Here is a 27,531-nt window from a genome sequence, read left to right as displayed (position 1 = left end):
GTTTATATTTATTTTAACTAACATTTATTTTAAGTTTAAACTATCTTTCCTGTCAATCCTTACTTTCCCCTGGAACTGCCAATGCCAGAATATGTAAATTTGAGTAGAACGCGCAAGCATTCAAATTATCAGCGGAAGTAGTATGATTTAAATAGAAGGAAACAAGTTCGGTGAGAGAGAGTTATTCTGACTTAGCGAGCGCGGAGGTAGTTATAGAGATTTGAAAAACCCCGCGTTGCGGCCTATGTGCTTGGCGGGAAGTAGTTGCAATTGTTCCAGTGAGCTTCAAGTCTGCTGAATTAGCAGCCGTATTGTAAAACGCGGTGAGTTAGTTATTTGAGAGAGCCTCGTAGTTAGAATATTGTCTTTAATTTCTTTTCAGGTTTTTATTTTTATTTTGACTGCCGAGTTGGCACCGTTTGTAAGCGTCAAGAGAACGCAATTGTAAATTAGTACGTTGAATAAAAAGGGACTTAAACCCTTTATAAGACTCTGTGGTTTATACAAGCTTTCACAGTCACCTCTTGGTTGCGTGCTAGTTAGAGGCGCGCAACGTTATAATTTAATGGATCGATTTCAACCTATCGAGTTTCGCTTGAGTTCCGGCCGTGCTGTGGGCCCACCTGGATACAAGTTTTCCCCTTTTGGAATAGAATAAAACTTTACTGTTTTTTAAGAATGTTATTTAATGGATCGATTTCAACCTATCGAGTTTCGCTTGAGTTCCGGCCGTGCTGTGGGCCCACCTGGATACAAGTTTTCCCCTTTTGGAATAGAATTTCCGTCAAGGTAGGCTACTTTTCCTCTTTTTGCATTTTTCATGTCATTTCATTTGTATTACAATATACTGAAAACGGGCGTTCGAACTGATTTCTAGGCTATTTCTATACAAATGGAGCTCGATCCAAGAAAGAAATGATGTCTTTTTTTATTTTGTGGACTGCCAATTTCTATTGGAATATACTGAAAACGGGTGTTTGAGTCGGTTTTCAGTATATTTCAATACAAATAGAGCTCGGTCCAAGAAAGAAATGATGTCTTTTTTTTTATTTTGTGAACTGCCAATTTGTATTGGAATATACTGAAAACGGGTGTTTGAGTCGGTTTTCAGTATATTTCAATACAAATAGAGCTCGGTCCAAGAAAGAAATGATGTCTTTTTTTTTATTTTGTGAACTGCCAATTTGTATTGGAATATACTGAAAACGGGTGTTTGAGTCGGTTTTCAGTATATTTCAATACAAATGGAGCTGGATCCAAGAAAAAATGATGTCTTTTTTTTATGTTGTGGACAGCCAATTTTGTATTGGAATATACTGAAAACGGGCATTCACGTCGGTTTTCAGTATATTTCAATACAAATGGAGCTGGATCCAAGAAAAAAATGATGTCTTTTTTTTATGTTGTGGACAGCCAATTTTGTATTGGAATATACTGAAAACGGGCATTCACGTCGGTTTTCAGTATATTTCAATACAAATGGAGCTGGATCCAAGAAAAAAATGATGTCTTTTTTTATGTTGTGGACAGCCAATTTTGTATTGGAATATACTGAAAACGGGCATTCACGTCGGTTTTCAGTATATTTCAATACAAATGGAGCTGGATCCAAGAAAAAAATGATGTCTTTTTTTTATTTTGTGGACAGCCAATTTTGTATTGGAATATACTGAAAACGGGCGTTCACGTTGGTTTTCAGTGTATTCCAATACAAATGGAGCTGGATCCAAGAAAAAAATGATGTCTTTTTTTTTATTTTTTGTGGACAGCCAATTTTGTATTGGAATATACTGAAAACGGGCATTCACGTTGTTTTCAGTATATTTCAATACAAGTGGAGCTCGATCCAAGAAAAAAATGATGTCTTTTTTTTTTATTTTGTGGACAGCCAATTTTGTATTGGAATATACTGAAAACGGGCGTTCACGTTGGTTTTCAGTATATTTCAATACAAATGGAGCTCCATCCAAGAAAAAAATGATGTCTTTTTTTTTATTTTGTGGACAGCCAATTTTGTATTGGAATATACTGAAAACGGGCGTTCACGTTGGTTTTCAGTATATTCCAATACAAATGGAGCTCCATCCAAGAAAAAAAATGTCTTTTTTTTATGTTGTGGACAGCCAATTTTGTATTGGAATATACTGAAAACGGGCGTTCGAGTCGGTTTTCAGTATATTCTAATACAAATGGAGCTCCATCCAAGAAAAAAAAATGATGTCTTTTTTTTATGTTGTGGACAGCCAATTTTGTATTGGAATATACTGAAAACGGGCGTTTGAGTCCTTTTTCCGACCATTTCTATACACATTCCACTATATTAAAATGACGTCATAGTTGAGTCCAAACAGAGTCGTCCCCGGATAGAGTCGTCTCCGGACAAAGTCGTCCCCGGACAATTTTATACCGAATTTGTATAGAGATATACTTAAAATGGGCTTGGAGGGGGGGCGGAGTCCAAACAAAGTCGTCCCCGGACCATCTTGATGACCAGACATATTGCCTTTTCAACAGCCCGTATTATTCTGAACAAAAACGTGGAATACTTTTATAGAAAAGAGAAGAATTGAAAGTGAAAGTCAAAAAGCAAAATGGGATCGGCTGGGAAAAATTTCTGAGAGCCGAGAAAAAATTCTGAGTCAGAAAAAAAAAGAAAAAACATATATTATATAATATATATATTATATAATATATATATTATATAATATATATATTATATAATATATATTATATAATATATATATTATATAATATATATTATAAATACTTTTTGTTAATTTTTATCATGTCTTCTAGACATGATAAAAATTAACTCATCCCCCTTTTGTCTGGGTATGTTGTCTCACCGTTTCTAAAAATAGACCAGAACCCAGTCTTTTCTTGGAATTTAGAAGGATGAGTCATGGTCTATTTTTAGAAAGTGGGAGACAACATTCTCAGACGAAAGGGGGGTGAGTTAATTTTTATCATGTCTAGAAGACATGATAAAAATTAACAAAAAGTTTTTTTTTTTTTTTTTTTACATCTCAGAATTTTTTTCTGAGCTCTGAGAAATTTTTCCTAGCCGATCCCATTTCGTTTTTCGACTTTCACTTTCAACTCTTCACTTTTCCTATCCACTGTCGTTGGAATTGTGTTCACTGGAGGCTATTTCTTTTTTTGCAATCTCGCTTTTAGTTTTCTCTGAGATTCTTTAGAAATGGCTATACAAATTTCACCATCTATATAGAGATGATGTCCAAACAAAGTCGTCCCCGGACCATCTTGATGATCGAATATGTATAGAAATAGTCTGAAAATGGGCTTGAGGGCCGGTTTCTGGACGATTCCTCTACAAATTCGGCCGCATCCAGAAAAACAAAAATACATAGTTTCTTTTTTGGGTGGACAGGAGATGATAAATTTCTTTTCTCTCTCTCTCTCTCTCCCAAGATTGGAGGAGAGAGTGGCCCAAAAAAATGGGTCTTGGAAGGAATCGAATGCATTTTGAAATGCATTCGATTCCTTCCAAGACCCATTTTTTTTGGTCTCCTGATTCAACTCTCCAGTCTATGGAATAGGGAAAGCGGAGAACGTTTCCCCTTCTTTAAGCGACTGGAGACCATATCGCATCATCATCATCATCATCATCACCATCACCATCGTCCTCTTTCTGATACTTTTCAACGAAGGCTTGATGTCTCTGGATGAGTTTGGGGAGATGATGGATCCCGAATTGAGTGATGAAAAAGAGAGGACTCTTTTTCCTTTCTTGTTCGTCTTGCACAGTCTCTCGGAGGGTGATATACGTTTCCCCGTCCTCCTCAATTTTCGTCAGAGGTCTCATGAATATTTTACACATCCAAGGGAAGAGCGACTTGTTATGCAGGGATTTCGAAGCGACGAAGGCAGCTTCATTCGAAGTGAGGACAATCTGGTTCGGTTGACCCCATTCTTTGGAGTAGTTGTCCAAATCGCCTAGTCGAAGAAAATGGTGTCGATTAGGAAAAAAGACTTGGAGAACACTCGTCGTATGCGAGACGTTCGTAGGCAAGAGAATCAAGATATCTTTGGCATTCCAGTACAGGAATCCTAGATCCACATACGCGTGCACGTAATAGTCATCGTTATATTCCAGTTTGAGCAGCATGGCTTTTGTATTTTCTTTTTCCGTTCTCAAGGCGAAACACTCGTCTGATATGAACAAGAGCTCGCTGGCGATCCGTTTATATAGACTCCTCAGAGAGAGAGAGAGAGAGAGAGAGGGAGAGAGGAGGAGGAACAAGGTTGATGAATTCTAAAATAAAAAAAAATGATAAAACATGAGTGTTTGTGAAGGTCATAGAGAGATGATTATAGAGTTGTTTTATTTTTTATTTTCTCAAAAGAAAAAACCAAAAGGGTCCCATTCCATACGACATGGCCTTTGAGAAGGTGACGGTGTCATGTGTCTACAAAGTTGATAAACTCTAGAATAAAAAAAAGCTTTTATCACGTAGCTCTCGAGAAGAAAATGACAGGGGTCTCTAGGAGAAGGTCATAGGTAGTATACAAAGGATGGTTGATTTTTTTTTCTTTCGTTCCTCTCAATCCCATGACCTTTGAAAAGGTGACGGGGTGTTCTTTAGGATAAAAAATAGAAGGTTATAGAGAGTGAGAGGTAGACAAAGTTGATTTTTTTTCTAGAAGTCAACCGTCACGTCGCCCATCACGTGGTCTTCTCGTATATATAGAGAGGCGAATGGAAGACAGACTCTATTTCCCAGAGAGAGAGACTGCTGTGCGTATCCATATTTCTACTCAAGATGATGATCCGCGTCTTATATAATGAGTTTGTGAGCATTCGCTGTTATGTGGATGACGGAAGATTGTTTTGGAACGCTACGGACATTTTGCCTCTGATTCATACTTCCAGTAAAAGAACCTGGGACATTCTCTCCGTGTTTTTCGACGAACACCACGTCTTCAGGAAAATAAAAGATCTTGAGAGTCTCGGCAGTTCTCAAGAGGGATATGTCCTCTCCAGCGAAGAAATGTTACATCTGACCGAAAATATTCCTAAAAATAATCAGCTTCTGGCCTGGGTGTATAGCATTTTAACTCAGCCGCTGGTTCGAGTTGTACCCAATCAACCCGTTTACCGACTGCTCTATCCGGGGAAGAAATTTCCCTTCATCACCCTCTTTAATCTGGGAGTGCGCTACATACCGCCTCATCCAGGCATGACGGATTCTTCTACTTACCCTAAACAATATGCCAGCGCTTATTGCCAGACAGACCCCCGTCAAGAAAAGGTCGTCGAGACTCAAACGGATCCTCTGGTGGTCTCTTTAAATGTCACTAAAGTTATCACCTTCTAAAAAAAACAACCACCACCACCCAAAAAAGAAATGTGCTCCTCCTCCAAATTTTTTTTTATCTTCTCGAAAGAAAAAAAAAAGAAACTTTTCCATCTAGCCTCTTTCTTTCAATCCCTCTTAAGAGAGAGAGGGAGGAGAAAAGAAAGAGAGTTCTGAGGAGGCAAAAGAAATGGGTCTGGAAGGAAACGGGTGCATTGCGAGAAAAAGAGGGTCCTCTTTTCTTTTCTCGAAATGCACCCTTTTCCTTCCAGACCCATTTTTTTTGATCACTTCTTCAAACCAATCTTGGAAAGGGGGGGATACAATAAATTGTGCGTAAAGTCCATTTCGATCAAGACTGGATTTTTTTTGAAAAGAAAACATAATGTTATATATAGATAGCTAAATCTTTATCATGATATTCTTTAAGAATTTCTTAGCCATTTGTCAAAGAAGGGGACTATAATTGAAGAATTTATGAATTTGGGAACATGTCACCCATGACAAATCTAAAATCTTGGAAGTGGATACTGGAAAGCCCCGCTCTGATTATAATTCTGAGTTCTAGCATGGGACATTTTTTAGATCAATAAGCTAAACTATTTTTCTAGTCTCATATTCTCTCGTGACTAGGGTTTCAGATTTGGGTAGAGAGAGACACTGTTCTGAACAGAAACGTGGAATGCTTTTATAGAAAAGTGAAGAGTTGAAAGTGAAAGTCGAAAAACGAAATGAGATCGGCTAGGAAAAATTTCTCAGAGCTCAGAAAAAAATTCTGAAATGTAAAAAAAAAAAAAAAAAAAAAAAAAAAACTTTTAACCACTTTCTAAAAATAGACCATGACTCATCCTTTTAAAGAATAGAATCCAAGAAAAGACTGTGTTCTGGTCTATTTTTAGAAACGGTGAGACAACATACCCAGACAAAAGGGGGGTGAGTTAATTTTTATCACGTCTAGAAGACATGATAAAAATTAACAAAAAGTTTTTCTTTTTTCTTTTTTTTTTTTACATCTCAGAATTTTTTTCTGAGCTCTGAAAATATTTTGCCAGCCGATCTCATTTCGTTATCATTTTTTTTATTTTAGAATTCATCAACCTTGTTCCTCCTCCTCTCTCCCTCTCTCTCTCTCTCTCTCTCTCTGAGGAGTCTATATAAACGGATCGCCAGCGAGCTCTTGTTCATATCAGACGAGTGTTTCGCCTTGAGAACGGAAAAAGAAAATACAAAAGCCATGCTGCTCAAACTGGAATATAACGATGACTATTACGTGCACGCGTATGTGGATCTAGGATTCCTGTACTGGAATGCCAAAGATATCTTGATTCTCTTGCCTACGAACGTCTCGCATACGACGAGTGTTCTCCAAGTCTTTTTTCCTAATCGACACCATTTTCTTCGACTAGGCGATTTGGACAACTACTCCAAAGAATGGGGTCAACCGAACCAGATTGTCCTCACTTCGAATGAAGCGGCCTTCGTCGCTTCGAAATCCCTGCATAACAAGTCGCTCTTCCCTTGGATGTGTAAAATATTCATGAGACCTCTGACGAAAATTGAGGAGGACGGGGAAACGTATATCACCCTCCGAGAGACTGTGCAAGACGAACAAGAAAGGAAAAAGAGTCCTCTCTTTTTCATCACTCAATACGGGATCCATCATCTCCCCAAACTCATCCAGAGACATCAAGCCTTCGTTGAAAAGTATCAGAAAGAGGACGATGGTGATGGTGATGATGATGATGATGATGATGCGATATGGTCTCCAGTCGCTTAAAGAAGGGGAAACGTTCTCCGCTTTCCCTATTCCATAGACTGGAGAGTTGAATCAGGAGACCAAAAAAATGGGTCTTGGAAGGAATCGAATGCATTTCAAAATGCATTCGATTCCTTCCAAGACCCATTTTTTTGGGCCACTCTCTCCTCCAATCTTGGGAGAGAGAGAGAGAGAGAAAAGAAATTTATCATCTCCTGTCCACCCAAAAAAGAAACTATGTATTTTTGTTTTTCTGGATGCGGCCGAATTTGTAGAGGAATCGTCCAGAAACCGGCCCTCAAGTCCATTTTCAGACTATTTCTATACATATTCGGTCATCAAGATGGTCCGGGGACGACTTTGTTTGGACATCATCTCTATATAGATGGTGAAATTTGTATAGCCATTTCTAAAGAATCTCAGAGAAAACTAAAAGCGAGATTGCAAAAAAAGAAATAGCCTCCAGTGAACACAATTCCAACGACAGTGGATAGGAAAAGTGAAGAGTTGAAAGTGAAAGTCGAAAAACGAAATGGGATCGGCTAGGAAAAATTTCTCAGAGCTCAGAAAAAAATTCTGAGATGTAAAAAAAAAAAAAAAAAAAACTTTTTGTTAATTTTTATCATGTCTTCTAGACATGATAAAAATTAACTCACCCCCCTTTCGTCTGAGAATGTTGTCTCCCACTTTCTAAAAATAGACCATGACTCATCCTTCTAAATTCCAAGAAAAGACTGGGTTCTGGTCTATTTTTAGAAACGGTGAGACAACATACCCAGACAAAAGGGGGATGAGTTAATTTTTATCATGTCTAGAAGACATGATAAAAATTAACAAAAAGTATTTATAATATATATTATATAATATATATCATATAATATATATTATATAATATATATTATATAATATATATTATATAATATATATATTATATAATATACATATTATATAATATATATATTATATAATATATGTTTTTTCTTTTTTTTCTGACTCAGAATTTTTTCTCGGCTCTCAGAAATTTTTCCCAGCCGATCCCATTTTGCTTTTTGACTTTCACTTTCAATTCTTCTCTTTTCTATAAAAGTATTCCACGTTTTTGTTCAGAATAATACGGGCTGTTGAAAAGGCAATATGTCTGGTCATCAAGATGGTCCGGGGACGACTTTGTTTGGACTCCGCCCCCCCTCCAAGCCCATTTTAAGTATATCTCTATACAAATTCGGTATAAAATTGTCCGGGGACGACTTTGTCCGGAGACGACTCTATCCGGGGACGACTCTGTTTGGACTCAACTATGACGTCATTTTAATATAGTGGAATGTGTATAGAAATAGTCGGAAAAAGGCTCAAACGCCCGTTTTCAGTATATTCCAATACAAAATTGGCTGTCCACAACATAAAAAAAAAGACATCACTTTTTTTTCTTGGATGGAGCTCCATTTGTATTAGACTATACTGAAAACCAACGTGAACGCCCGTTTTCAGTATATTCCAATACAAAATTGGCTGTCCACAAAATAAAAAAAAGACATCATTTTTTTCTTGGATGGAGCTCCATTTGTATTGAAATATACTGAAAACCGACGTGAATGCCCGTTTTCAGTATATTCCAATACAAAATTGGCTGTCCACAAAAAATAAAAAAAAGATATCATTTTTTTCTTGGATCCAGCTCCATTTGTATTGGAATATACTGAAAACCAACGTGAACGCCCGTTTTCAGTATATTCCAATACATAATTGGCTGTCCACAACATAAAAAAAAGACATCATTTTTTTCTTGGATCCAGCTCCATTTGTATTGAAATATACTGAAAGCCAACGTGAATGCCCGTTTTCAGTATATTCCAATACAAAATTGGCTGTCCACAACATAAAAAAAAGACATCATTTTTTTCTTGGATCCAGCTCCATTTGTATTGAAATATACTGAAAACCGACGTGAATGCCCGTTTTCAGTATATTCCAATACAAAATTGGGTGTCCACAACATAGAAAAAAGACATCATTTTTTTCTTGGATCCAGCTCCATTTGTATTGAAATATACTGAAAACCGACGTGAATGCCCGTTTTCAGTATATTCCAATACAAAATTGGCTGTCCACAACATAAAAAAAAGACATCATTTTTTTCTTGGATCCAGCTCCATTTGTATATAAATATACTGAAAACCGACGTGAACGCCCGTTTTCAGTATATTCCAATACAAAATTGGCAGTCCACAAAATAAAAAAAAGACATCATTTTTTTCTTGGATCGAGCTCTATTTGTATTGAAATATACTGAAAACCGACTCAAACACCCGTTTTCAGTATATTCCAATACAAATTGGCAGTCCACAAAATAAAAAAATGACATCATTTTTTTCTTGGATCGAGCTCCACTTGTATTGAAATATACTGAAAACCGACGTGAATGCCCGTTTTCAGTATATTCCAATACAAAATTGGCAGTCCACAACATAAAAAAAAGACATCATTTTTTTCTTGGACCGAGCTCTATTTGTATTGAAATATACTGAAAACCGACTCAAACACCCGTTTTCAGTATATTCCAATACAAATTGGCGGTCCACAAAATAAAAAAAAGACATCATTTCTTTCTTGGACCGAGTTCTATTTGTATTGAAATATACTGAAAACCGACTCAAACACCCGTTTTCAGTATATTCCAATACAAATTGGCAGTCCACAAAATAAAAAAAAGACATCATTTCTTTCTTGGACCGAGCTCTATTTGTATTGAAATATACTGAAAACCGACTCAAACACCCGTTTTCAGTATATTCCAATACAAATTGGCAGTCCGCAAAATAAAAAAAAAGACATCATTTCTTTCTTGGATCGAGCTCCATTTGTATAGAAATAGCCTAGAAATCAGTTCGAACGCCCGTTTTCAGTATATTGTAATACAAATGAAATGACATGAAAAATGCAAAAAGAGGAAAAGTAGCCTACCTTGACGGAAATTCTATTCCAAAAGGGGAAAACTTGTATCCAGGTGGGCCCACAGCACGGCCGGAACTCAAGCGAAAATCGATAGGTTGAAATCGATCCATTAAATAACATTCTTAACAAACAGTAAAGTTTTATTCACATCGAGTCGGTTGGGAAAAGTTTCTGAGAGCCGGAAAAAATTTCTGTGGTTCAAAGTTAGATATAAAAAAAAAAAAAAAAAAAATACCCCCCCTTTTACTCTGAAAATTTGAAAATTGATGTCTTCAATTTTTGAAAAATTGAAGACATCAATTTTCAGACTAAAAGGGGGGTATTTTTTTTTTTTTTTTTTTTTTCAGCCAGAGAAATTTTTCTCCGGCTCTCAGAAATTTTTCCGCACTCGACTGGATGAATAAAACATCCCCGTTTCTTTAAGAATGGGCTCACTGTTAACTATTTCAGCATTCGACGTTTCGCGTCCAATAATAACTGCCGGGTGTTCAAGAATGCAGATGCACCTACTAGATTTTCTACAGAGAAGCTTGACTGGATGGAGAGAGTGGATAACTTTTTCCAAGATTCTCGACTTTGGACAGTCAAGAGGTAAAGGATCTTTTTGTTTTTTTCTTTTAAGAAAATTTATGGATAGATTCATTTCTTTTTGAATGGACCTAGAAAAATAGGACAAAGTTCTTTTCCAAGATTGGATTAGAGAGGGACCCAAAAAAAATGGGTCTTGGAAGGAATCGAATGCATTTGCACTCATTCCTTCCAAGACCCATTTTTTTTGGTCTCCTGATTCGTCTCTCTTTCTCTGTCCTCAGTCCATTTCCATAAATATAGGGAAAGCGGAGAACCTTTCTCTACTTATTTCTAAAAATCTTTTCTTTATTTTTTTTTCTCCTGAGTTTATTTATATATCAATTCAAATACTTTTGAGAACGGTCATCCCAATTCTCTGTCGTCTTTTCGGTTTCATCGTCCCAACACTCAGTGGACATAGTCTCAGTAGATTTTGGAGCATGGGTCGTCTGTTCATCGTCCCAACATTCAGTGGACATAGTCTCAGTAGATTTTGGAGCATGAGTCGTCTGTTCATTGTCCCAACACTCAGTGGACATAGTCTTAGTGGATTTTAGAGCATGAGTTGTCCGTTCATTGTCCCAACACTCAGTGGATTTTGTCTTTGGATCCTCTGAAGATATTTTGGGGGTCTCATGAGATTCTTTGGAAGGTTCGTCCCAACAGGCTGCTGGATCGTAATGGGGAATATTTTCAGGTATGTCTCCCCAACCCTCCGTCTTCCTCGAGTTATTGGAGGAAGTTGACGACAAAGAAGAAGAGCCCATCAAGTTTAAAGGCGTATGCTCATCCGGATGTTCCATCACTTGGAAACAGGACAGATTATCCCATTTCTGGATGAGGTTATCGTACGCTTTTGGGGACGGATCCTTCTCTAACTGATCGTAGGCCTTATCAAAAGCTTGCAGAGGATTGTCTGCTTCCTCCTGAATCCTCTCCTCTTTCTCCGTTCCGTCTGGATAGACGTGATTGATATGAAAATCTCCTTCCATAATATGCCATCGATAGTTGCGCACTTTGTTTTCGGCACAATGGAAATATTTCATCCTTTGATGATGTCGGGCACATTTTTCCCGATACTTCCAAATGATTCCATCTGGCACATAAATTTCCGTCACGGGTTTTTGATAATCCAAGGCTTTAGCAAAGAATTTAGCTTTCTGGCATCCCACCACATAAATCGTGGAGAAGCTGTGAGTGAGCGATTGGAGAATGCGTCCTAAATGGTTGTAGGGAATATGACCCTCGTTCCAACGAAGTCCGTGCCGGTTTCTTGTCAGCCAGGCATTTGTCTTTTGGTTTTTTTCACTCAGTTGGTGGAAGGGGTGAGGAGGAGTAAACGTCAACGATCCCACGGTCAAAAAATCTTTTGTCGCATAGCCCAATTCTTTTAAAACGTAGGTAAATTCACCCTTCTTGTGGTTGTAGGACTGGAAACCCTCTAGATCGAGCACGATAAAGTTTTCTGAACACGCCATGGCGATGAATACGGTGATGTCTTCCACAAACAGGAGCAAAAAAGAGAATCGAAAAGGTATATATGTATAACAGGGAATATCTAGAAAGGGGGGGGGAAAAACAATAAAACGTTTTAGAGTCGTCGTCTTGAAAGAGACATTTTTCTTTTCAAAGGGTTAAGAAGTTTCAAAGGTCTTTTTAAATGAAGTTATGATTATTATCATTATTAAAAAAAAACTGAGAATCAAATCGAGTTTATAGATAACCATATTCATAGGACCAAAGGGACTTACCAGCTCAGTTCACGTCTTCTTCTGTTCTATGAAGAAATCTCGCGGAGGACACACACTTTTATACTCGCGCGACATCTGTCGGGATCGCGACCCCATCTAAATGTCAGGGTCATTCCCACCTCTTAAAAGGATCGGAATGAAAGAAACACTTTGATAAAAAATATATTTATGAAAAGATATCTGAGGGTCGTGAGAACATTTTCTCTCCCCACCCCCCGCCTATTTCAAAAAAAAATAATAAAAAGTCTTTCTTGGATCGCGTCAAGATTACAAAACAACTCACAGGACTTGTTTATCTCGATCTTGTCAGGGTCACCGTTTCACATAAGAAGATGGATGGACCCTGAACTTTAGACATGATAAAAATTAACTCTACCCGCCTTTTGTCTGGGAATAGGGTCTCACCGTTTCTAAAAATAGACCAGATCCCATTCTTGGAATTCTATTCTTTAAGAAAGGAGGAGTGATGCTCTATTTTTAGAAAGTGTGAGACAACATTCCCAGACAAAAGGGGGGTAGAGTTAATTTTTATTATGTCTAAGACATGATAAAAATTAACAAAAAGTTTTTTTTTTTTTTTTTTTTTTTTTAAAGGCAGAAAAATTTTTCTGAGAGAGCTGAGAAAGATTTTTTCTCCCAATCTTTTTCGACGTTGAAAAGGGAAAAACTACTGATCCGATCTCCCTACGCTTTAGGGAAAAAAATACTTATGAAATATTCATGTGTTGAAATTGGCTATTCAAATAAGTGACATTTTGTTTCTCATTGGAACTGTTCAACGGCGAGTCCACTCGTCTCATTCTTTGGGGTAGGGGATGAAAGTACAGCGGTTTGTTGAAATCGATGATAGTTTCCTCTTTAGTCGGCGGAACTGTAAATCTATCCCGTCTTAACTCTTCTAATCTCTTTGAAAGTCTTTCCACTTGCTCTGCTAAGGTTTCCTCGGTACTCATGGTCTCTCTTAGTTTAGGGAAGTCTTGACGTATTGGCTAGAGAACAGAGGGTCTTTTTCTCTCTATACATATATCATGTGGGAGAGTGTGATTTATAAATCCTTGTGAAATCTTTCTACGTCTTGTGTAACTTGGAAGATTCGTCTTGTGTAACTTGGAAAATTCGTCTTCTTCTCGTCGATTGGGCTGGAGTTATAGAAAAGAAATGGGATTGGAAAGAAATCAACATATTACAAAAAAAGGAACTTTTTTTTTCTATTTTTTTTTCTCTAGGGATTTACATACCATTTCATTCATGAACATTCAAGGGTTCTCTCCAAGACCAAATTTTAGAAGAGGACCACAAAGAGTACACTTGAGGATCCTCTTTCAGGTCTAGGTGAGATAAGGGTTGAGACCAATATTCTTGGGTCTCTAAAGCATCCCAACTTAGACATTTATTATTATTATTAGAAAGTTCATCCTCCTCCTCCTCCTCCTCCTCATCGTCGCACGAGTTCTCCTGGGGAGATTCTTCCGCCTCCTCTTCGTCTTCGACAGCTTTGCTCTCGAAGGGGTAACAATGTAATTTCCGGAAAACGTAACTACCCTCCATCAAATGGTATCGAAAATTTCTCACCTTGTTCTCGGCACAATGAATCATCTTTTGGAAATATTGGTGTCGCGTGCATTTCGACTTGTTCCGCCACTCGGTTTTCCCTGGGATGTAAAACTCATAAACGGATCGCTAGCAGAGCTTGCTGAAAAATTCGGCTTTATCGTATCCATTGACGTAGATCACCTCCACATTTTCGGTCAGTATTTTCAGGATTGTAGGAAGATGCTCGTAGGAAAGACGACCCTCGGTCCATTGCAGGCCGTGTCGGTTATTTGTAGTCTGGTTGACCACAGCTTGATTGCGGGACGATAAGTCATCGTAATGGACAGGAGGGAGAAAAATCATGGATCCGCATAAGGTTAAATCGCAAGTGATGTAGCCCAGTTCTTTCAAGATGAAACATATATCTCCCGTCTTTGGATCATAACAGTGAAAGTATTCCATGTCCAGAACAATGTAGGAATCTTTGAGAGGTTTGGTACTCAAAATGTCCATCTTCTTCAATTGAGGAAAAAAAAAAACAAAATTCTATCTCTCTCTCGCTGTGTGTCCTGAAGGAAAAAATGGATAGCGTTCTCTCGCCGTCTCCTCTTTTATAGATAGAGAGAGAGAGAGAGAGAGAAGGTTGCACGTGACAGGTCGTATGAATTCTGGGAAAGGTCACATTTGTATATATATTTGTTTTTTGAATAATATCGTGCGTATCTCAATACACATCCATCATCATAATAATAAAGGTCACCTTGGAAAGAAAAAGAAATAAAAAACATGGAACTCGTGCTCGACTTTGAAGGTTTCTACAATTCTCAAGGAGCCTTTATTGTGAAAGAATTGGCTTACGTCACATTGGACGGTACTTCTCGAGGGGTATTTGTTTTTAAACCCCCGTTTCCATGGCAAATGCTCACCAAAAAAGAAAAACGAACCGCTGTGTGGGCGAGTGATTATTATCACGGCTTGTCGTGGTACGAAGGAGAAATTCCGTACAGTTATTTTCCATGGGTGTTAACGATGTTGACGGAACCTTTTTCCATGATTTGGGTGCGAGGAGAAATGAAACGGCAGTTTTTAGAGAAATGGTTGCAAAGATCCATTTATTGCATTTCGGGATCGACGCAAGAGATTCTCAAATACAATGGGATCGAACACATGAATTGTCCTAACCATACAAAAGGTTTTTTCCATTGCGCTCTACAAAAAGCAGTTCGGTATCATTATTATTTAAAGACACAGAGAAGAAATTCGCAAGGTCGATCCTGCACAATTCAATCTTGACAGAACTCATTAAAAAAAAATACATATATCATGTTACTTCTTCAACAGCACAGATGGTTCTGAAGCGAAACTTGGAATTTTGAAATAATAGATCAGGGAGAAATCATTCTTAATAAAATGGTAAAGTATCGAATCGGCTGGGAGAAAAAAAATTTCTCAGAGCTGAGATAAAAATTCTCTAATGAAAAAAAAAAAAAGAAAAAAAAACTTTTGGTTAATTTTTATCATGTCTTAGACATGATAAAAAATTAATGACCCTCCCTTTTTGTCTGGGAAGGATGTCTCACCCTTTCTAAAAATAGACCATGACTCATCCTTTCGCTAATGGCAATCATTCCATGAATGAATCACGATTTGTTTTTCAAAAGAGTGAGACAACATTCCCAGAAGAAAAGGAAAGGGGGGTCGTTAATTTTTATCATGTCTAAAACATGATAAAAATTAACAAAAAGGTTTTTTTTTTTTTTTTTTTTTTTTTTTGAGTTGTAGAATTTTTCTCAGCTCTGAAAATTTTTTTCCAGCCGACTCGAGACTTTACCATTTATATTTACGAATAGTCCTTGGATTATTTATTTATTTTCTTTTAAAAAGAAAAATTCTGAGCTAGACCTATCTATTGGCTTAACATTCTGGTCATAGAAACAGTCTAGAATCTCATTTTATTTTTCGAGGCTAATGCACGGGTTCTCCAATCAAAAGGGTTACTATAAAGGGATTGGTTTGAATGCATTTATCTGCAAATGTTGTAGGATTCTGTTGTTCAGAAGGGGGTATATTATTATTATTATTATTATGATGATGATGATGATGATGATGATGATTGTGGCAGATTCGTTTTCTACATGGAAGTCTAATCTCCTCCGAAGACCTTTTCTGGGGATAGTCGATAGATGGTTTTTCAATAGGAATCGTTTCCCTCGGATCCTCAAGAGATAGAGGAGGGTCCTGTCTTGAGACATGAAGCGGTCTCTCCTCCTCCTCCTCGAGAAGTCTTGAGAAAAGGAGAGGATTTTCGGTTCCCTTATTCTTGAGGGGTCTTGACAAATTGAGAGGTACCTCCTCTTCGAAAGAGAGAGAAGTTTTGGTTCCCTTATTCTCGAGGGGTCTTGACAAATTCAGAGGTCCCTCCTCTTCGAAAGAGAGAGAAGTTTTGGTTCCCTTATCCTCGAGGGGTTTTGACAAATCGAGAGGTCCCTCATTTTCGAGGGGTCTTGATAAATGGAGAGGTTTTTCATCTTCGAGGGGGTTTGATAAAGGAAGAGGTCCCTCCTTCTCGAGGGGTCTTGATAAATGGAGAGGTTTTTCATCTTCGAGGAGGTTTGACAATGGGAGAGATCTCTCCTTCTCGAGGGGTCTCTCTTCCTCAAGGGGTTTTGAGGAAGGGAGAGGTTTTTCATCCTCGACGGGTTTTGACAAACTGAGAGGAATCTGAACAGGTTTCTCCTCATCCCCATCATTATCGAGGAGGATGAGGATAGGTTTTTGGAAAGGTTTTTTCTTTTTCTTCTGAACAGGCTCCTCTTGATGCTCGGGGAGAGGGATGGGGTAGTTGTTCCACCATTCTATTTTTTCTTGCTCGAGGATTTTTTCAAAAGTCGTAGCTTCTCTAAGATGAGACGAACGAGGAGAGTCCTCGAGAAGAATATAATAGGTATTCTTCCCAGTCTTCTCGATCGAGAGAGGTTCGTGCAAACATTTGTGCAACCATTCACTAAAATGAACGAGAATCCCTTTTGTCTTCTCAAGACGATCCATAATCCTATTCATTTGCGAGACGGTTAGAAAGTGAAACGTGTAAAAATATTTGGCTCGTTTCATTAACAAAATTTGTGCATCCAAAGGTGGAATGTCACGAGCCATCAACACGTTTTCGTCGGACAAAAATTCGTCCCGCATCTTTTGATAACTCCCCACGGTATAATAACCCGCACATTTTGAAAAATCGGAGGCTTTCAGGTAAACGACTCCTTGGATGATATAAAAGGAAAGATCAACATATTTATATTTGAAAGGAATACACGTAGTGAGCTGGGGATGCCTCCTCATGATCCACTTGGACAAAAATACGACTTTGGGGCTCTCCCCTTTTATTTATAGAGAGAAAGAGAGTGTGACCTTCCCTTCCCTCCTCCTCCTCTCTCCCTGCTTCCTCTATCTCTGGACGTCCTTGGATTGGAAAGGGTGACTTTGAAAAAAAAAAGGAAGGTCATGGTTGGATAATTTTTTGTTTATTAAATTATTACTTTCACTTCCTCATTCCCACACACATTCATCTTTTTAAGAAAAGAAAAAGAGGTCATGGAGATAAGATTTCTTGGAAAGAAGAGAGAGAGAGAAACAAAAAAAAAAACAAATAAAACGGACGTCATAGAGCCTCTATGTGTGTCTGTGTGTGTCTATATAGATATATAAAAAGGCGAGAGTACTGGGCGAGATCATTTCTTTTCCATTGGGAGCCATGTCGCTATTAGACGTTTTTCCAACTCAACGGATTTCGAACGGGGAGGATTTGAAGACGCTAAAGCAAATCTCCAACTTGAAAATTTTTTTGGCGTGTCATTGTGCGACATTTATTCCGCATTTACCACCTCATCAAGCGATCGTTTCTTTCAACCAAAATGTCGAATCCTCCAACCTGCTCGTTCAGAATATATACAGAAATTTATTCGAATCGCAACAAACGAAAGAGGAATCTCCCTTCTCTTGGAATCGGATGGATCGAGCTTTGAGACGGCCCATTCAAACAGACCGGCGATATACAGATCCGCGCACGAGTTTTCGGTGGAAGAATATTTTTCTCACGAAACGATATTTTACGTTTGGAGTGAGAACGACGGCTGAGGACGAAGTTCATATTGTTCAAACCACAGCCGCTCCTCTCGCCTATTTCGAATCATCGTCCCCCAATCTGAAGGAAAGAAGTTTTAAAGTCAGCGACAGGATGAAATATAAGAAATATATTCTAAGACCTTTTCAAAACTATGTCGTTCCCCCGAAAACGCAATATCTCATCGTCACAACCCAGAAGAGTCTCTTTCTCGTCGATCGGTGCTCGTACTCGCTTTGGAAACAATTGAAAGAGGAGATTTCTTTCCAATCGCCGATGATGTTTCAAGAAAAAGAAGAAGAAAACCCTCCGCCACCTTTACGCATCCCTTCCTTAGATGATAAGAGGAGCTGGACCAAACCGTTATTTCCCGAAACAAAATCGACCCGGCAACGGAATGAAATTGAAGTCATCACAATTGAAGATGAGGAGGAAGAAAAAAAATTACCTCTTAAAAAACGGTCGACTTACCGGAACCTACCTGGCGTGCAAGATCCGCTTCAGAATCCAGAAGCTTCTTCTTCTTCTTCCCCGACTTGTTCAAACAGGCAACCTCTTTCGGACTCCTCACAGACAGAACCTCTTCCAGTATCCTCTTCTTCTTCTTCTTCTCCTCCTCCAACCTGTCCCGACATCGTAGAGGTAGAATGTCAGACGGGTCCACAAGCTTCAAAAAGTCCCGACATCGTAGAGGTAGAATGTCAGCCGGGTCCACAAGTTCCAACAGGTCCAGAAATCATGGAGGCAGAATCACAGCCGGGTTCACAAGTTCCAACGGGTCCAGAAATCATGGAGGTAGAATTTCAGCCGGGTAAACAAGTTCCAACGGGTCCAGAAATCATGGAGGTAGAATTGCAGCCGGGTCCAGAGATCCTAGATCCCTCCACTCATCCCAGAGAGACTCCAAGTGTTTCAAGACAGCCTTGTGAGGATCCAGCCCTTCCCGTATGGAATGATTATATGGACTTACAAAATTTGGTGCAACAGGAAGGAGAAGAAAATAATCATACGGATGGGTGGGTCAAAGACTGTTTAGATCATTTAACCTCGAATGAAATCGAACTGTTATGGAATTGCATTTCTGAAATCACATCGGAAATGGGATAAAAACCAAAACAAAAAAAAAAAAATTTTTTAATAACAAATGGGAGGAGGGTCATGATGTCAATTAAAAAAAATATTATATAGAGTCCAATCTTGGTGGTTCACTTCAGTTTTCCAGCATGAGGTGATCCACGTTTCCCGAAATATGGATCCCATTCCAAGAGAGATTGTGTAGAGCCTTCACTTCAGTTCTGTTTTTTTTTCCTACCAAGAGGAGAGGGTCCCCAAAGGGCTACCCATGTCCAAAGAGAGAAAGTGTAGAGCGTTCATTTCAGTTTTTTTTCCACGTTTAGGGGAGGGAGGTCTCAAAATGACACCCCCCCCCATTTTCAAAGAGAGATAGTGTAGAGCGTTCACTTCTGTTTTTTTCCAAAGTTAGGGAGTTTTCAAATGGCTACCCATTTCAGAGAAAGAGAGAGAGAGAAGGTGTAGAGCGTTCATTTCAGTTTTCCAACATTAGAAGGTCCCAAAATACCTTCTGAATTCAAAGAGAGATCGTGTAGAGCGTTCATTTCCAGTTCTCCAAGATCAGAAGAAGAGGGTCCGCTTTTCCCAAAAGGGCTTTCCGCATTCAGAGACAGCGAAATGCAGACTTCAGTTTTCTCCCTCCCCAAGAATAGAGGGTCCCAAAATGGCTTCCCATTTCAAAGAGAGAGGGAGAGGCGTTCATTTCCATTCTCCAAGATAGGGTCGTCTGCATTTTTCCCAAAATGGCTTCCCAATTCAAAGAGAGAGAGTGAAAGGGTGTGTAGAGCGGTCATGTTCATTCTCCAAGATAGGGTCGTCAGCTTTTTCTCAAAATGGCATCTCCCCATTCAAAAAGAGATCGTGACCAATTTTTTCCAGTTTTTTCCAAGATGGGGGGGAGAAGAAAACCTAGGATGGAATAACACGACACACAGAGAGAAAGAGAAAAAAAACGCCATCTTGTCATTTTCTGATAGGGTACCGGTGTTCGAATACTTTTGTGACCGACTGTACGTTTCACTACCGTATTGCAATGTTTTGAAGTAACAAACATGGACGCCGCTTGTTCCGTGGAGTTAAATTCCCCGATAATGGAGGAAACTGCGAACCCTCACTCCTTCTATTCTAACCTCCTTGATATTCAGTGGGTCAGCCTGGTGGTCAATAACTTCCTTAATACTCCTGCTCCGTACAACTTCACTTTGTTGGCAGCCCCAATAATCGTAGCCAACACCATCAGCTCCTTACAGATGAAGAAAGCCCCAGGGCTCGATGGCATTTAATTTTGAGTGAAATACGTTTATTTTAATATTTCTTTCTTGCGTAATTACAGTAGACGCTCATTTTTACGAACTCGTAGGGACTACGAAAACAGTTCGTTAAATCGAGAGTTCGTAATTTAGAAAGGCATCGGAAGTTGTTAGGATTTCACATTTTAATGTTTTCGAGACAGGTTAGTGATACTATTCCATGCTTTTATTTATTTATTAGGAATTATTTTTAATAGTATTACTACTTAATAAATGATATCCATTCTATAAAACAAACAAGAAATATAAAATATTTGTAAAACGTACCTTTATTAAGTCATTGAGCAACAAAATAATCTCTTATCTTTGTCTGTTTTAAAACAACAGATTGTACAATGCAAGACTCCATCTTCTCTATATTTGTTAGCATTTCACAATTATCACTGTCCTCAAAAAATCGTCTAAGTTCTGACAAGTATTCAGTAGCTTGTTTTAAAGTCGGTCTTGGTGTTACTTCATTTTCTTCTTCTTCTTCTTGATCTGAAAGTCTCTCATTCTCGTTGATTATGCTGCTAATAATATCGTGATCCGATATTTCCTCCGTGCAGATGACATTAGAATCCACATTTAAAAAATCCTCGAATGAAAGTTCTGGCAACTGTGGATTTCTACGACGAAGTTCATGCATGAGAACCTCATCTTCGTCGTGAGATCTATTGTCATGGATTTCTTCAGTTACGTCTGTTTCTTTAATAAAACCTGCATGTCGAAAGGCTTTAGAAATTGTTTCATCTAAAACATCATTCCCTGCACTGATTGATAAATGCATTGCACCAAGAATATCAGTCTGATAAGGTTGTTCCCTTTCCAAGCCAAGGATTACTCTTTGCAAGAGCACTGTCTTATATTTTCGCTTGAAACTGTTGATTATCCCCTGATCCATTGGCTGTAAAACTGCAGTTGCATTTGGTGGGAGATATTCCACACGGATTGCCTGAAGCCCAGTGACTTCCATGTGTGCAGTACAATTGTCCACGATTAGGAGAACTTTGCGCTTCTCTGCTGAAAAACAGTTATCTAAATCTCTCAACCATTTTTCGTAGATGTTGCCAGTCATCCAGGCCTTATTATTAGCATAATATGCAGCAGGAATCTTCTGAACATTTTTGAAACACCTTGGTTTCAGATATTTTCCAATAAACAGCAGAGGCAATTTTTGTGACCCAGTCATGTTGGCTGCAATCAAAACTGTAAGTCTCTCTTTAGCTTGATTACCTCCAACACATTTATCTCCTTTGTAAGCTAATGTTTTTTCTGGCAAAATCTTAAAAAACAAAGCCGTTTCGTCCGCATTAAAAACGTCATCTGCAGCGTATTCAGAAAGAAGCAATTTCAACTTTTCTTCTTTCCATTCATTTGCTGATGATGTGTCTACTGCTGCACTTTCACCACACACTTTCCGGAAACTCAAACCATTCCGAAATTTAAATTTCTGTAACCAACCATCCGATGCTTTAAAATCTTTGATGTTTAATCTGGAAGCAAAAAAGTGTGCTTGTTCTTTAAGTACATTTCCATCAATTGGAATGTTTAAGCTTCTCATCTTTCGAAACCAAACAAGCAAAGCCCTTTCCAAATTTGGGTGTTTTGATTCTCGAAAATATTTTCGAGAGGAGGGTCCACATTCATCGTTTCCGTTTTTAGCTCCAAAGATCTTCTCTCTTGCCTTTAAAATCGTCGATAAACTATTTTTAGGAATTCCATATTTCTGAGCAATTTGTGTCTTGCTTTTTTTCGTCAACTTCTTTTAAAATCTTCTTCTTTATTTCAACCGCTAAACAAATTCGTTTCTTCATTTGCGACATAGCTCTAAGAATCTTACTTAACAAAAACTGGCCCAATTTCCCTCTCTACTAACGAGACTTCACTGATTGAGTTGGCCAGATCAAATGACTATGACATTACAAAAAGCAACAACTCTCTTTTAGAAGCAACCCAAACGCCTTTAACACGAATGGTCTCACCCCTACCCAACAACAACAGGCCGATGCTCTTCTGAGAGCCTCCCACAACAAACAACACCATAAATTTGTCCTAATTCCCCCTCTTCTCCGCCCCCTCCTTCCTTACTGTACTTCTTCGAATGTTTCGCACTTGCTGCCTCAAAATAGTTGGAGATTTTATTTGACCTTCACACTTCGTCCCAATGAAACACGCAGAAGTATAAAAACTGAGTTCGCAAAAAAGAGATTTTCCTGATTTGTAGTTCGTAAATAAGAGCGCAAAATTACATTACATCTATGGGAGTGTATTCGGGACCATTCGCTAGTTCGTCAAATCGAGAGTGTTCGTAAAAAAGAGGTTCGTAAAAACGAACGTCTACTGTAATAAAATTTGTGAAATTATGCATTTCAGTTTACAATTACCCTGGGCACATGCAGTGGCTTAGCTAGGATTCCAGCGCCCGGGCGCAAATGAAGAATTTTCACCCCTTTCATTGCGCCAAGAATGGAAAACATTTCATTAAAAAATTTCGTAGCATTAATTTGGCGCCGCCTGGATGATGCGCCAAACATACTATATCTAGTTGGCCTTGGCTGAGCCCGGGGAGAGATGTCCCCCCTTTCCCCACCCTAGCTACGCCATTGGGCACATGACGATCCATTTAGAACTAAGAACATATAGTGAATTTGAGTTTCAGAAAGCAACGCATTCCATTTACTCTGTATCACGTGAAGAACATCAGTAAAACAAAAAGACGAAAGTAAAAGTCAAGTGGCCGCCATCAGTCGACGAAAAAGGTGAGTGTCTGGTCGAAGATCCAAATCAGTGAACTGAAGAATCTAGTATAAGTAAAAAATGTTAAGGCTGGAGAATGTCAGATGGATATTTGTGCTTTTCTCTGGGAAATGGAGAACATTTAAGAGAGTTGATGCAGTTGTTAGGATGAGTGAAAACTGAATAGAAGAAATTTCTGACAAGTTTTTGAATATAATCTTGAATTGTATCTTCTTTGAGATCACGGTGGATATAAGAATTTGGAATGAACCATGGCGCGTTGATGCTTTGTTTTGAAGAACTTGGATGTGTTGAAGGTGAGTTTTGGCTGCGTAGCCCCAGACAGGACTAGCATAGAGTAATGCTGGTCGAAGTATAGATTTATATAAGAGGAGTTTATTAGAAACGGACATATGACTTCTGCCAAGAAGTGGGCGCATAGTTGCAAGCGTGATATTCATTTTTTTTTTCAGTTTCCCTGAGATGTTTCTGAAAAGTCAATTTTTTATCAAGAATGACTCCTAGATATTTAACTTCGTCAACCCAGTCAATTTCTTCATCACACAGAAGAGGTCTAGGTGGAATGTTTGACCTTTGCGAAAAATTATTGCTTTTGATTTTTCGGTATTAACTGCAATCCTCCAAAGAGTGAGCCAATTTTTTAGATGATTGAGGAGCTGGACATCAGTAACAGTAGAAGCTTGGATCATAATTGCAGTATCATCAGCGAAAAGAGCAATGCTAATTTGTGTGTCCTTAGGAATATCGTAAATGTAAATGTTATATAAATATGGAGAAAGTACTGATCCTTGAGGCACTCCAGCGAAAATTTTTCTCGTGGAAGAAACAGAACTGCCAATTTTCACTGCAAAGATTCTCTCTTGGAGATAGAAAGGAATAGGTCTAATACAGTGATCGGGGAAGTTTAACTCAGGGGCGTAGCTAGAGTTTCCAGCGCCCGGAGACAATCGAAGAATTGTTTCCCCTTTCTGTGTGCCAAGAATGGAAAGCATTTCATTAAAAAATTACGTAGCATCAATTTGGCGCCCCTTGGATGCAGCGCCCGGAGACAGATTCTCCCCCTTGCTCCACCCTAGCCACGCCACTGGTTTAACTTAATAAGTTTGTATATAAGTTCCCAGTGCCATACCCTATCAAAAGCTTTCGCAATATCAAAGAAAATGGCTCCGGTAGGGAATTTACAATTGAAACCGTCAGTAATATAGTTGATGACACGAAGCAGCTGGTGATGAGTACTGTGAAGATGACGGAAGCCAAACTGTTCGTCTGGAATGTAGGAGCTCTGTGGAATAATTTGATTAAGATGATAAAGAATAACTTTTTCAACTATTTTAGAAAGTTGACTGAGAAGGCTGATTGGGCGGTAGTTCTGGGGAAACGTTGAATTTTGATGCGGTTTTGGGTCCATTTAGAATGAAATATGGTTTTATAAAGTAATATATCGTATTCGAAACGATCCAAAATATTGAAGAAGAGAAAATATACATTTATATTTAGATTTATGATGTGATTAAAAATATTTACTCGAAATTTACAAACCTGCAATGGTAACTGAATGTTTTGAGGACCAGAAGGGGCGGATCAAATGTCTTCATCATAACAACGCTAGCGCTTGGAAAGTCATTTCACTTATGACAAAAAGTTGCCATGGGAACGACTCATACTACCATACAAGACACGGAGTTAGACCTTCTTGGTGAAAGATGGATTTGATCGTTTATGAGGATTTAAAAACTGTTGTTAAAACCATATTGTCCATAATCTAGACACCCGAAATTTCAGTTTTTGCATCTTATGCGGTTATTTCTCCCTTAATTTATTTAAGGATGCCTGTAAGTAAATATATACTGTATTTTTTCCATTCCAAATATTCCGCCAGATTGCTAATTTTTTGTTGATTTATTTTATAAAGATAAAATTCAATGGTGATACGTTAGACAAAGAAGTAAAATAAAGGATGAATGAATTGTAAAGCATAATAATGTCGTTTGTTTTGAAGGTGGAAGCTCCGGAAGCTGAAAATATCAAAGTTGTGGTAAGATGTCGACCTATGAATGAAAGCGAAATAGCGGCGAATTACAGAAGCATAGTTAAGGTAACTTTTTATCTTCGTCATATAGGAACTACCCATCGAAGTTTAGATCAAAACATTTTATTAATTGATATAATTTATTTCGAAGTTTAGATCAAAACATTTTATTAATTGATATAATTTATTTATTTTTAATTGCTATCTTATTATTTTGCAGTATATTTTTATACTGCAATAATGTGATTCTTTTGAATGAAAGGATTCATATTTTGCTAGTAATGCATATATGCAGAGGATTAAAAAAGGTTTCCATGTGGAAAGCAAAGTTACAAATATATTAGGTTAATTTCTAATCTTTGCTTCATACCTGCAGTAATTACTGAAATATATTTGAGTTTCTAAAGTGAATTTATAATAAATGTCTGTTTTACAAAATGTGGCTAGTCTTTTTATTAAATATTTAAGAGTTATTGCAAAGTGTCACTTAAAAAATGTTTCTGTATGTAAAATGGATTCCATCAAAATGAGATTGTCATGTCATCATTTTTTTCAAATATTATAAAATTACCTAATTTGCTACTGGCTACAGAAACTTTAAAAGTTATTTGAGCAGATTTAAATTGGCTTTTTGTGACTGCATCATCGATGGTGAGGAAAATGTTGAACATGGAATTTTTCTATGTTCCAGATATGACAGTGAAAGAAATACCTTAAAACTGGTACTGGAAAATGTTAACTAGCTTCAAAATGTTCATCAGTTTATTTCTGAGAAATATGCCTTTGACTGTTTTTGTTAATTCATTATAAATTTTTATAATCCTTCATAATTTTATTTTTCTCTTTCTGTTTATTATTTTTTTATTGTGTTTCATATTTACTTGTGTAATCTTCTTGTGTTACTTTGTGGTACATGCGGAATTCTTTGTGTTTTTAATTAAAAGAAAGAATATGGGAAACAATCCTGACATCATGTACGACTGACCTGCATTAAATTTTCGAAGTTTTATGTGAACAGCGTCATAGCAACAGTTGTTTAATTCTAGCTTGTAGATGGATTGTGTTAAAATGGAAGTTCCTAAAGTTATTTTGTGAGTTGGTGATTCAGTTACAAAATGACAGATTATCAATGAAAAAAACTGGTAAAAATCATTAATAAATCTAAGTCTAGAGTTTAATATATTATTGAATGATGCTGTGAGCTTCAAACAATTCAGACAGTGAGGGATGTTATTATAAAAGCAGGTCACAATTGATGTACAGCTTGTATAAGGCCTTTTCTAAGTCAATCTACAGGAAAAAAACCACCTTGGTTTGTAAAGAAGCATGTAAATAAGCCTTTATCTTTCTGGGAATTCGATCCTTTTTAGTGATGAATCAAAATTTAATATCCATGGGTCAGATGGTGTGGAAAAAATCAAATGCTAAAGAATTTGTGTGTTAAACTCAGTGACAGAAGTGTCATAGTTTGGGCCTATAATGAGTGCTTCTGGTATAATCCATTTATGGTTTGAAATATGAATAGGTAAATGTATCTTGGCATTCTAAAGCAAGACACCTTGACCAGTGCAGAAAAATTGTTCCCCTGGAACTACGTATACTTTCTAGGACAATGATTCTAGAAATACCTCTGAGATTTGTCAAGAATGACATCTCTATTATTCTATTATTCAGCAACTTCATAACTCATCCCCAGTCTTCCTATTTAAGCCACTTTGAGAACATTTGTAGGAAGAAATCAGTCATGGTCTTAGAAAATGTGACATTAAGAACAAGGTTAAACTAAGAAGTGCCATTCAGTATTTGGAGCGACATTTTGCCTGAAACAACAACAAAAAAAAAAAAAAAAAAAGCTCGTGAGAGTCATGCGAAAACATTAGAGAGAAGTAATAAAGGCCGAAACAAGGGTGCATACTAACAATCAAATATAACTTTGTCAACATGAAAACGATCTTTTATAAACTATAAAAATACTGTATGGAACCTTTTTTTCTTCTTCATTAGTGACATTTTTGTTTCTTTAAATGTATTGGTGAATCGTCGGATTATGGTAACTTGCCGAAAATTTGGCGACAAACCCTGCTACAGCAACCTGCTAGTTTTTTTTTTTTTTTTTTGGATGCCATTTTGTTTTCACGAAGTAAAGGCATGTTTTTTTTTACTCAACATTTTTCTGACAATCTGCTAGTCGAATTACGTTTATGCTAGAACTTTTATGGAACAAAAGTGCTTATCATGAAGATTAGGTGCGAAATTGTTTCTGAATGCTTATCAGCTAAAATCACAATTGGAATTTTCTGGAAAGTAGTGGAACAAACATGCACAGAAATTTGTTTTTACAGGGCAAATTTATATATGATACATCATGTTGGACATTCATGC

General features: G+C 37.7%; 1 protein-coding gene across 2 annotated transcripts in view; it reads left to right on the top strand.

Annotated features, from left to right (window-relative positions):
• Window positions 1-24,763: 24,763 nt before the first annotated feature.
• Klp64D (kinesin-like protein 64D) overlaps window positions 24,764-27,531 on the top strand; it is a 52,715-nt gene continuing 49,947 nt past the window's right edge. For both annotated transcript variants that reach the window (XR_004758813.2, XM_035363758.2), the window contains exons 1-2: window positions 24,764-24,952; window positions 25,120-25,215. Coding sequence is in view for 1 of the 2 variants with exons in the window: in XM_035363758.2 (XP_035219649.1) it covers window positions 24,947-24,952; window positions 25,120-25,215 (102 nt within the window). In the remaining variant the exon portion in view is untranslated. The remainder of the gene's footprint in view (window positions 24,953-25,119; window positions 25,216-27,531) is intronic.

The sequence above is a fragment of the Stegodyphus dumicola genome, chromosome 9, assembly GCF_044657685.1.
Source record: "Stegodyphus dumicola isolate Sdum_Otavi_A_Nest chromosome 9, ASM4465768v1".
In the NCBI taxonomy this organism is placed as follows: domain Eukaryota; kingdom Metazoa; phylum Arthropoda; class Arachnida; order Araneae; family Eresidae; genus Stegodyphus; species Stegodyphus dumicola.
This window is presented reverse-complemented; position numbering and strand designations above follow the sequence as displayed.